Source organism: Microcaecilia unicolor, chromosome 2 (genome assembly GCF_901765095.1).
Source record: "Microcaecilia unicolor chromosome 2, aMicUni1.1, whole genome shotgun sequence".
Lineage (NCBI taxonomy): Eukaryota > Metazoa > Chordata > Amphibia > Gymnophiona > Siphonopidae > Microcaecilia > Microcaecilia unicolor.
Genome location: NC_044032.1, coordinates 212,019,549 through 212,032,097, shown reverse-complemented (window position 1 = coordinate 212,032,097; position 12,549 = coordinate 212,019,549). Strand labels below are relative to the sequence as shown.

Below are 12,549 nucleotides of genomic sequence, written 5' to 3'. Positions count from 1 at the left end.
CTGCCCCATTCTCACTCTCTGAAATTTTAACAAAGGATCAAAGAAAAGTAAATTAGAAAACCACCTTCACCGATGAAAGTTTTTGAGTAAACTTTTGAACATTTTCACTGACCAGCTTCTACTAGTTATAGAGCATCCCATGACTGATTAAATGATATGTATCTATGTCAATTTCATTAACAAAGAAGAGAAAACTAAACAGAACTAATGGAAATATAAGTGTCAACTTCCACAGCCTACAATAGCTGTCAACTGAGACCTGAGTGGATCTGCAATTACAAATTATTGAACAGAAAAATGTGTGGCCATAGTGTGTGTTTCCTGGATAGAACACTGTCATGCAAGAAATTGTGCCTCCGTTTTATTTTCCACACTGAGATTAACCATTAATAATCATAAAATCTCACAAGTTGACACATACACAATATCTTGGCCAGGTACAAATACTAAAGATATACATATATAGAGTGCTTACCATGTATGCCTTGGAGGCATGACCTCCTTCTGCCTCTCCTCAGTACATTGGTGCTTTGCTTTTCCCTCCCTCAGGCAACTCATAGTTGGGAGCAGAGAAGCAAGAATTTACACCTGCCCACATAAGATGAGTTTTCTTTATTTCCCTTCACAAAATATATGATGCTTGAAAGTTTGTTAGGTTTTCCAGGGGCAAAAGGTGTCCACAGAGATTACTTTTGGTAGGATACTACTTTAATTTAGTTTTTTGGTGAAAAATTTAAAAAATATATTTTTTTCTCAATATTAAATAATTTGAAATTAAGTCTAGAAAGTTTGCATTATAAGTTTGCCCTTCAAATAGTCCTTCAAGTACTTGGTTTGCAGGCCATAGGAGCTAAGCACTGTACTTGAGTGACCAATGAGGGATATAATTAGTCTGCAAAAGTTTGTAAACAATTTTTTATTAAAGTCAAAATAAAGTGAGAAGTAGGTCAGATACCTCCACTTTTCTTATAATTCCAAACTAATTTTATTTATGTTTTTAACATAATGGAAACTATTGCAATAGCAGGACAGTCTTTAGGTAAGCCAGTTGTTATGGGCTTACATTGAAGATCCCTTTAGTGGTCTGTCTTAGAAAAAAAACCTTTTGGACTTCATTTTTCTCTCTTTCTTTTTTTTTTTTTTTAAAATTTATTTTCAGCTAGCACATATCCAGTGTCTGGAGCAGCCTCTGTAATGCTGAAAACTATAATGCAAGGCATCTGAAAAGCAAGTGATTGTTCATATCTGGCTCTTTGAAAAGCTGAGGAATCCAAGCGGCCTAGAAAGAGAACATTAATATCACACATACATTATGTAATAACATGGAATGTATGCTAGTTGAGCTGCCAGTTCAGTTTAAGTCTTGAAATCAGTGGACTTTCTGGATACTTCAATAGAATCTGCAGCCATGGAACCACTGGCTCCCAAGCTGGATCGTCTCATGGACAGTTCTGAGGCAGAAATCTGACGTAATTCTCGTCGGGAAACTTTTACTGGTGTCTTCCCTGGAAGAAGGGTAATGGTCTCTATCATTTGGGAGTGGGAAAGTACATGGGTGGGAGGTTTTGAAGACTGTATTTCCTCTGTTTCCAATTGGTCTTCACTACTTAAGTGCCTCCTACCAAGTTCTAGCAGTGCTGGGGACTGTGGTGTATCAGATACATCTTCCCAGTGCCTGTGATGTTGCTGATGTATTCTCAAACCAGGTGCCCCAGTATCTATTTCTTTTAATTTTCCATTAGTTTTATTTTCAAGTTTGGAGAGCCATCTCAATGCTTCTGATACAGTTCCTGTTTCTTCTTGGACCTGTATTCCATCACCAGTACCATTATCTGAAAACAAAAGAAAAGCTAATGAAATGTAATATTCCAAAGCATTGCAGCTCAAGATACCATAATTTTACAAGATTATATGAGGCATCTTGAAAGATTAATAGCGCATATACCTCCTAACAAGTTGTTATCTTCATTGATAGGAATATCTGCTGAAGCTACATCTAAAAACAGCTGGTGGACTCAGCTAATCAGTCAAAAGAGCCAAATTTAAAATTACTTCCAAAACACTGCCAGAATTGCAAACGTGGATTTTGTTCTTACCGGCTAATTTCCTTGTCCCAATTCCTGCTAGATTAGTCCAGACTGATGGGTTATTTTGCCCTACCAGCAGATGGAGACAGAGAACCTGGGCTTTCCACTGACATCACTAGTACAAGGAAGGCTGAAGCATGGAACTTGTCAGTATGTTAATGCCAAAGCTGATACATACAGAATACACACAACACAAACCAGACCCCCCCTCCTCCCCAAGGGGATCCCACTGCAAGGAAATCTGGAGACTGAGGCCCAAATGCACAAAACCTAACGAGCCAGCAATGTCCTTTTTATACTGATTGTAGCCGGTTTAATGAGCACAGAGTTCATCAGCAAGACATGCACACAAAGGGGTTCTGTGGGCTCTTTTAATGGTAGCAGCTAACAATAATTGCGTGCAAAGTTATTTTAATGAGCTAATTACTATTCAAATGGGCTTTCCGAGTGATGCACAGCCATTTTCCTAGCGATATACAAACAGGACTGCCTACCTTTAGGATGAAATTTTTACGGGTGGTCAGGACTCAGGAACTGTCGGTACTGCTGTTTCCTTCCCATTACTGCTGAAATAGCAGCTGCCTGGATGGCTGAGAACTGCGGCATCTCTAGAGCCCCCCCCCCCCCCCCCACCAAGCATGCATTCACACAGCCCTTTGCTCTCTCCTTCACCTCGCTCTCTCTTGCTTCCCTCCCTGGCTGCTTGCAGAGTTGACACTGGCTCTCTGGCTGTATTGCTGCCGAGGGTCAGATCAGATCGGGCAGATCTGACTCCAGGAAAGTGAGTGCTGCTTACACCAGAAGAGACAGCTGGCTGTGATAAAAAAAAAATGTTTGAAAGCAAAAAAAAAAAAAAAGCTACATACTGCTTTCATAGACGCAGCTGTGGAAATAGCGATCAGTGCTTTACCGAGACTTTGGTGCATCTGCCTCTGAGTGTTGAGGAACTGAACACAGTCAGATGTTAAGAGGGACCACCCAAGAGCTGCATCTTCCCAGGTGGGACCTGGACTGGTCTAGCAGGAATCAAGGAAAATAAATTAATAGGCAAGAACAAATTTCTTATCAACCTGCGCTAGACAAATCCAGACTGAAGGAACATACTAAAGCTTTATCTCTCAGGGCAGGAGGAAGATGAGGCTCCCTACAAAACTTCCCCAAACCAAAGGTGCTATCTTATCTGGTCCTGACCAGAATTTCCATTAAGCTGAGCAGGAGTCCTCCAACTGCATGCCAACACCCTCCTGAGAAAGCTGCCAATGGGAAGCTGATACTGAGTTTTTGGGACTTGGGTGACTACCAGGAGTGGAATGCATGTGGACTCTCACCCAGGGGACAACCTCCAAAGTTGTACCTTGGATCCCAGGAGCTACAGATAATCTCATGCTCTTGGAGCCCAATGAGCGCAAACACTCTCCACTGGACTAAGATCTTAATAACCTTCTCTTGAGTCAGAAAGACAATGCCCAGATTGGTGTTGAATCAGATCAACTGGTACTCAAGAACCTGAGAGGAAACAAGGTGGCTCTTAACATAGTTTACTACACACTCATGACCTTCCAGCAAGTCTCTTTGGATGTGGCTGACTGAGAATACTCTAATGACTTGGCCCACATCAGCCAATCATCCAGGTAAGGATGAACTCTTATCCCGACCTGGTGAAGGAAGGTGGCTACCACAAAGATTCTGGATACCCAACTGGGAGTATCTTGTGGGGGGGGGGGGGGGGAATTAAAGAAGTTGTATTAATTCTTTTATAAAGGCCTTTTGAGCTACATTGTATAGATCAGGCAAGCTTATTAGTAGTATTATTATTATGATTATTGTTGAATTAGACACAGTGTTAAGTATGTGGCTCGGAGGGCTTTTTGCCTTCTTGATATGTATTGGCTGTCTCTTTTTTTAGAAAATCTAATAAAAACAATCTACTATAATAAAACTCACCCTCAACGTTCTGAGGACACTGATGTCAGTGAAGCCAAGCTCTGACTTCCTTCAAAAAGGTTCGAAGGTTCGTGGTGGTGAAGCCACCAAAATCGCTCCGGGCCCCGCCCTCGAGGGCGGAGCAATGGCAGAACAACGAAGGGGTTGGCAGGGAGGGAGGCAGGGAGGATGGGAAATCGCTCTGGGCCCCACCCTCAAGGGCGGAGCAATGGCAGAACAACAAAGGGGTTGGCAGGGAGGCCGGGGGGGGGGGGAATCGCTCCGGGCCCTGCCCTCGCATCAAACGTCATGACGCTGGGGGCGGAGCAATAGCAGAACAATGAAGGGGTTGGCCATGGAGGGAGGGGGGGGGGGGTGTTGGCGACGAAAACCTTGCTAGTGCCCGTTTCATTTGCTCTGAAACGGGCTTCTTTTACTAGTATAAAAATAAAGTGCCTGCCTAGGACACAGAACAGTGGGATGTGCTTGTGCCCATCCCTGATCACAGTGTGGAAGTATGCCTCATACAGATCCAAGGAAGAAAGAAACTCCACTTATCTGATGCACAAAACCAGAGAATGGAAGATTTCCAAGCAAAAATGTGGAACCCAAAGGGAGGTGATGACTCCCTTTAGGTCCAGAAGGCTTCCCCTTTCTTGGGAACCACAACATAGATGGATTAATGCTCCTGCCTCCATTGCTCCAAGTTACTGCAGTGTTTCATTGACAGTCTTTCTTTTGAGAATCAACCTGCAAGATGATACCATAATGGTTTCGGAAATAGGCGATGCTAGCTCCAGCATATAGTCCTGTTGAAGAACCTCGAGGATCCATGGGTCAGAGGTAATGTGGGCCCGCTCCTGGTGGAATAGATGTAGCCAACCCTCCACCAGTAGCCCTACAGAAGGAGCTTGCTGCTCCTAATTGGAGCCCTTGGATCCAGAGGAGGAGATCCACTTCATCTCTGATTCTTTGGGCCCCACAAAATGGCAGATTTTTACAAGCCTTTGATAATGAGTAGGAGGCCAAAGCTTCCTGCCTGCTCAACTAAAACTGGCCCAAATCCTTTGGGAAGGATTATCCCCTAAATCCACTGGCCAAGGCATGCACCTTGTTTTCAGAAGCCACTGAAACCTGGCTTCTCCCAGGTTCTTGATCAGCTTCTCCATGTCCTCCCCAAATAGCAGTCAACTGGACAGCAAAATTGTTAAAATGTCATAACCAAATACACACATTTTTCCTCAAAAACCATTACAGAATGCACCATACCCACATTTTCAAATGATATTTATGAAACACTGAAGCCTCAACTACCCAGGGGAGAGTTGTAGACTTTTAAACAAACCCCAATTGGGTTTAACTATCACCGGCTTCACTTACAACACTGTAAAGACAGCAGTGGAAAACAACTCCCTATTTAGGAAGAAAAAGCCACTCCTGAAAAAAAAAAAAACTGTCAGTAATAGCTTAATAATGCAAAGGTAAAGCGAAGTTTCTTACCTGAAGCAGGTATTCTCCGAGGATAGCAGGCTGGATATTCTCACGTGTGGGTGACGTCACGTCGGCCCTCGGAGGATTTACAGCAAAATCTGTAGAAATCTCTTCTGGAGCGTTCTACCGCGTGTTGCAACCGTACTGTGCATGTGCGCACGTAATTTCCTGCCCGTCGCGCGGTCACGCACCTCAGTTAAATGGAATAGTAAAGAAGAAAGACAACTCCAAAAGGGGAGGTGGGAGGGATTGTGAGAATATCCAGCCTGCTGTCCTCGGAGAATACCTGCTTCAGGTAATAAACTTCGCTTTCTCCGAGGACAAGCAGGCAGATATTCACACTTGTGGGGTATCCCTAGCCCCCAGGCTCACTCAAAACAAAAACCATTGGTCAATTGGACCCTGCAACGGCGAGGGCATAACAAATATTGACCTGAAACAAAAAACAGCTAACTGAGAGAGCAGCCTGGAACAGAATAAAAATGGGCCCAGTGGGGTTGGAGTTGGATTCTAAACCCCAAACAGATTCTGCAGCACCGACTGCCCAAACCGACTGTCGCATCGGATATCCTGCTGAAGGCAGTAGTGAGATGTGAATGTGTGGACTGATGACCACGTCGCAGCCTTGCAGATCTCTTCAATAGTGGCTGACCTGAGATGAGCCACTGACGCAGCCATGGCTCTAACATTATGAGCCGTGACATGGCCCTCTAAAGTCAGCCCAGCTTGGGCGTAAGTGAAGGAAATGCAATCTGCCAGCCAATTAGATATGGTGCGTTTCCCAACAGCAACTCCCCGCTTGTTGGGATTAAAAGAAATAAACAACTGAGCGGACTGTCTGTAGGGGCTCGTCGCTCCACATAAAAGGCCAATGCTCTTTTGCAGTCCAAAGTGTGCAGGTATGAGGACGGAGAAAGAATGTTGGCAAGACAATTGACTGGTTCAGATGGAACTCCGACACCACCTTCGGTAAGAACTTAGGATGCGTGTGGAGGACTACTCTGTTATGATGAAATTTAAGATAAGGTGCATGAACCACTAAAGCCTGAAGCTCACTGACCCTACGAGCTGAAGTAACAGCCACCAAGAAAATGACCTTCCAGGTCAAGTACTTCAGATGGCAGGAATCCAGCGGCTCGAAAGGAGGTTTCATCAGCTGGGTGAGAATGACATTGAGATCCCGTGACACTGTAGGAGGTTTGACAGGGGGCTTTGACAAAAGCAAACCTCTCATGAAGCGAACAACTAAAGGCTATCCAGAGATAGGCTTACCTTCTACACGACGATGATAAGCACTAATTGCACTAAGATGAACTCTTACAGAGTTGGTCTTGAGACCAGACTCAGACAGGTGCAGAAGGTATTCAAGCAAGGTCTCTGTAGGACAAGAAAAGGGATCTAGGGCCCTGCTGTCACACCAGACGGCAAACCTCTTCCATTTAAAGGAGTAACACCTTTTAGTGGAATCTTTCCTGGAAGCAAGCAAGACAAGGGAGACACCCTCAGAGAGACTCAAGGAGGCGAATTCTAAGCTCTCAACATCCAGGCCGTGAGAGCCAGAGACTGGAGGTTGGGATGCAGAAGCGCCCCATCGTTCTGAGTAATGAGGGTTGAAAAACACTCCAATCTCCACGGTTCTTCGGAAGATAACTCCAGAAGAAGAGGGAACCAGATCTGATGGGGCCAAAACGGCGCTATCAGAATCATGGTCCCTTGGTCTTGCTTGAGTTTCAGTAAAGTCTTCCCCACCAGAGGTATGGGAGGATACGCGTACAGAAGGCCTGTCCCCCAATGAAGGAGAAGGGCATCCAACGCTAGTCTGCCATGGGCCTGAAGTCTGGAACAGAACTGAGGGACCTTGTGATTGAGTTGAGTGGCAAAAAGATCCACCGAGGGGGTGCCCCACTCTTGAAGATCTTTCTGGCTACAGCCATGTTCAGCAACCACTCGTGAAGTTGCATTATCCTGCTCAACCTGTCGGCCAGACTGTTGTTTACGCCGGCTAGATAAATGTCTTGGAGAAACATGCCGTGTTGGCGAGCCCAAAGCCAAATCTGCACGGCTTCCTGACACAGAGGGCGAGATCCGGTACCCCCTTGCTTGTTGAGGTAGTACATCGCAACCTGATTGTCTGTTCCAGATCGCTCGCAAATTCCAGGAGGTTGATCTGAAGACGTTTTTCCTGAAGGGACCAAGCTCCTTAAGTATGAAGCCCATTCTACATGCGCTCCCCACCCTAGGAGGGATGCATCCATCGTCAGCACTTTTTGTGGCTGAGGAATTTGAAATGGGTGCCCCAAAACCAGATTGGATCGAATTGTCCACCACTGAAGGGAATTCCGAAAGTCGGTGGACAGCTGGATCACATCCTCTAGATCCCCAGTAGCTTGATACCACTGGGAAGCTAGGGTCCACTGAGCTGATCTCATGTGTAGACGTGCCATGGGAGATACATGAACTGTGGAAGCCAGGTGCCCCAGAAGTCTCAACATCTGCCGAGCTGTGATCTGTTGGGACACTTGAACCTTGGAGACTAGAGACAGACGGTTGTCTGCTCTTGCTTCGGGAAGATAGGCACAAGCTGTCTTCATGCACAACAGAGCCCCTATGAATTCCAATTTTTGAACTGTGATGAGATGGGACTTTGGGTAATTGATAACAAACCCTAGTAGCTCCAGCACTTGAATAGTCATCCGCATGGATTGTAAAGCTCCTGCCTGGGAGGTGCTCTTCACCAGCCAATCGTCGAGATAAGGGAACACATGCACTCCCAGTCTGCGTAGAGACGCTGCAACAACTGCCAGGCACTTGGTAAATACCCTGGGCGCAGACGCCAAGCCAAAAGGCAGCACACAGTACTGAAAGTGCTGCGTTCCCAGCCGAAACCGCAGATACTTCCTGTGAGCTGGAAGTATCGAAATGTGAGTGTAAGCATTCTTTAAGTCCAGAGAGCATAGCCAATCGTTTTCCTGAATCATGGGAAGAAGAGTGCCCAGGGAAAGCATCCTGAACTTTTCTCGGACCAGATATTTGTTCAGGCCCCTTAGGTCTAGGATGGGACGCATCTCCCGTTTTCTTTTCCACAAGGAAGTACCTGGAATAGAATCCCAGCCCTTCTTGCCCTGGTGGAACGGCTCGACCGCATTGGCGCTGAGAAGGGCGGAGAGTTCCTCTGCAAGTACTTGCCAGTGTTGAGAGCTGAAGGACTGAGCTCTCGGTGGGCAATTTGGAGGTTTGGATTCCAGATTGAGGGTGTATCCTAACCGGACTATTTGAAGAACCCACCAGTCGGAGGTCACCTTTGGTGAAAAAATTTTAACCTCCCTCCAACCGGCAGATCGCCCGGTACGGACACGTTTAAGGTGGCTATGCTCAACTGGAGCCAGTCAAAAACCCGTCCCTGATTTTTGCTGGGGAGCTGCAGGGGCCTGTTTCGGCGCACACTGTTGACGAGAACGAGCGCGCAGTGGCAGAGCCTGAACCGGCTGTTGAGAAGTAGGAGTGTACCTACGGCCCCTAGAGGCATAAGGAGCACTTCTCTTCCCTTTAAAAAACTTCCTAGATGAGGAAGTAGATGCAGAATGCGCCCGGCGGGAGAGAGAATCCATAGCATTATCACGCTGATAGAGATGATCAACCCTCTCACCAAAAAGATGATCCCCCTGGCAATGGATATCCGCAATCTTCTGCGGAGTTCTTTCCTCCAGGTTAGAGGCATGCATCACTATACCCATAGCAGAGAATCTGGATGTCAGATCGCAAGTATCATAAATACCCCTGGACAAGAATTTGCGACACGCCTTCTGCTGCCTGACCACTTGGCGAAAAGGCTCGGCCTGCTCCGGCGGGAGCGTGTCAACCAAGCTCTCAAGCTGCCTCACTCGTGTAGAGCTGGTACGATTGGATTTTGGACGCGAGCATGCCAGCCTGATATGCCTTTTTCCCAAAAGAGTCCAAGGTTCTGTGTTCCCGCCCCGGGGGTGCCGAGGCAAAATTCCTAGAACTCTTGGCCCTTCTGAGAGCGGAATCCACCACCGCAGAATCATGAGGCAACTGAGGCCGGACGAAACTGGGTTCCATGTGGATCCGATATTCGGATTCAGCCTTTCTGGGGATAGTTGCGCATGAAAGAGGCTTCTCCCAATTCCTCAACAGCACTTCCTTGAGTGTATCATGAACAGGAACTGTGGTAGAAGACTTAGGTGGAGATGGATAATCCAGGACCTCGAGCATCTTAGCCCTGGGCTCATCCACAGTCTCCACAGGGAAGGGAATGGCCTCAGACATTTCCTGCACAAAAGATGAGAAAGACAAACTTTCTGGAGGGGAGAGCTGCTTCTGAGGTGAGGGAGTTGAATCAGATGGAAGACCTAGAGAGTCCTCGGCAGAGAAATTCCAGGCCTGTCATCCTCATCAGATGAGCCATCATCGGATGGGGCCAAAAGCTCAGAAAGAGCAGCCCAGATCCGAGCCTGTCTCGACATGGAGGTAAGGCGACCTCGATGACGGTGTCGAGTAGTCGACTCCCTTGGAGACTCCGTTGAAGCTTCCTCCAACGACGATAATGGAGAGGAGCCCCGGGTGGCTGCCAACTCTGGTACCGCAAGCGGTGCTGGAGAAGAAGACCTCACCACAGGCAAAAGGCTAGGCGCCGCAGGAGACTCCGGCACCGGTACCTCTGGTGTCGGACGCAATTGATGCAGCACTGCTTCCATAAAAGTGGGAAACAAAGCCTTGATGCGCTTCATCAAGAGAAGCTGTTGAGGAAGGCTGCGGTGTCGGTGTGGGCTTCGGAGACAGAACCTGCAGAGATCGGGGAGCCGGTACCGGGCTGCTAGACTACTGTTGCGTCGACACCTCCATCACAGAGGGAGAGCGATCCTCTCGGCGACAACGCTTCTCGGGTGCCAAATGCTTCGACGACCCGGAGCTCCCAGTACCATGTCGAGAAGGAGAACGATGACGGTGCTTCTTGGCCTTCGCCCAACGCCCGTCATCGAGACTCCTCAGTACCGGTGAGGAGGACGTAGAATCCACACATCTCCTCGGGGCCGGGTCCAATACAGGTCGGTCCCGGGGGGCCTGCAGAGCAGGAGGCGCCGAGGCGGGTGAAGACCCGCTCGATGCATCACTGCTCCCAGCGTGCATCGGTCTTTTGGCAGCCTTTACCTGGTCTCCCGACGCCAAAGCTGCCCTCAACGTTGACGGTACCAATGTCGACACCGAGGTACCGGACCCAAAAAGCTTTTCTCTCTGGGCCTCTCTGGAGAGCTAAGTGCGTTTCTTCATTTTAAGGCACAACTTACAGCTCTCCGGAAGATGGTCGGGCCCAAGGCACTGAAGGCACCAGGAGTGCGGATCAGTGCCAGAGATGGTCCGGTTGCAGCAGGCGCATGGCTTGAAGCCGCTGGGCGTCTTCGATGACATGGCGGGGAAAATAGCCTCTGCGAAATCAAAAGACACGATTGTGTCAGAAAAATAGACACAAAGGAAGGAAAAAATCCCGACCGAGCGACCTAACAGCGGTCGCAATGCAAAAATAAAGAAAACTTAGATGTTCGAAAAAACTAGAAAATAAAAGGAAAAAAACTTTTTTTTTATTTTTTATTAGTCCTCGTTTAGAGGAACAAGTCAAACGGTCTTTGATGAAGAAGAGAAGAAACTTCACTCCGGGAGCAAGGAAACGCGAAGCGCTGAAAAGAACTCTGTGTCTCCTCAGACGCAGAAAAGAAGAAACTGAGGAGCGTGACCGCGCAACGGGCGGGAAATTACATGTGCACATGCGCAGAGCGGTAGAACGCTCCAGAAGAGATTTCTACAGATTTTGCTGTAAATCCTCCGGGAGCCGACATGACTTCACCCACACGTGAGAATATCAGCCTGCTTATCCTTGGAGAAAGTGTCTTTTCAACTCAGTTTTTCTAAATGTTCAATATTATCACTGTTTCACAGTTCGGATAGCAACATATATTCTACTACTTAGCTTTATAGATGAGTTATTCCAACTTGACCTTATGCAAACACTTCCACAGTCTTTCAAACACTTCGTCAATGGCTCCAGTTCGACAAGGGCCCCCTTGTTTCGCATAGCTACTTCAGGAGGAGGAACAACGACAGCCTCAACATAGTGACGAGAGGATTAAAAATGCCAAACCCAGATCACCAATCAGTTCCAAGCAAAGGTTTAAAGGCACAGTGTACCTAAAAGAACGTATCCCATTCAATTGGTCCATTGAGTCCTGCCAGACTTACTGTTTGTAAGTTCAAAATCCAGCTCAAAATCCAGCGTTGTTCTTGCTGGCGTAATAGTTTAGAAATATCACCTCTCTGCTTATTGGCAGGAATATGAACAATCCCCATGCGTTTCAAAATCCATGAATTGATGTCCTAGCTCCACACAGTGCTGTATCATAGGGGCTTCCAACTTTTTTGCTGTAATGCAGTGCTTGTGTTCTATTAATCTAGTTTTAAGCGGGACTCGGGAGGGCGGGCAATCTCGGAGGGCGGGCTGGGGATCCCGGAACTCGAGAGGGAGGGAGAGAGACGGACGGACCCTGGAAACGGGAGACATTCGGACAAGACGCACCTAGGTTGTAGAGGAGGAAAAACGTGCGTCTTATAGTCCAAATTTTGTTTCCTATTTCCCTCCTCCAAAACCTAGGTGCATCTTATGGTCCGGTGCGTCTTATAGTCCGAAAAATACGGTAACTGCTTTTATTACATTCTCTGGCAACGAATTCCAGAGTTTAATTACACGTTGAGTGAAGAAAACTTTTCTCTGATTAGTTTTAAATGTACTAATTTGTAGCTTTATTGCGTGCCCCCTAGTCCTAATATTTTTGGAAAGAGTAAACAATCGATTCACGTCTACCCGTTCCACTCCACTCATTATTTTACAGACCTCTATCATATCTCCCCTTAGCCATCTTTTCTCCAAGCTAAACAGCCCTAACGGCTTTAGCCTTTCCTCATAGGAAAGTCGTCCCATCCCCTTTATCATTTTCGTCGCCCTTCTCTGTACCTTTTCTAATTCCATTATATCTTTTTT

The 12,549-nt window shown here is 46.9% G+C and overlaps 1 protein-coding gene across 1 annotated transcript in view; it reads right to left on the bottom strand.

Moving 5' to 3' along the window:
* Positions 1 to 1,130: 1,130 nt before the first annotated feature.
* Positions 1,131 to 12,549, bottom strand: part of KIF27 (kinesin family member 27) — a 199,491-nt gene continuing 188,072 nt past the window's right edge. Inside the window, exon 19 of the mRNA XM_030193692.1 lies at positions 1,131 to 1,832. Coding sequence (XP_030049552.1) covers positions 1,357 to 1,832 — 476 coding nt within the window. The 3' untranslated portion in view covers positions 1,131 to 1,356. The remainder of the gene's footprint in view (positions 1,833 to 12,549) is intronic.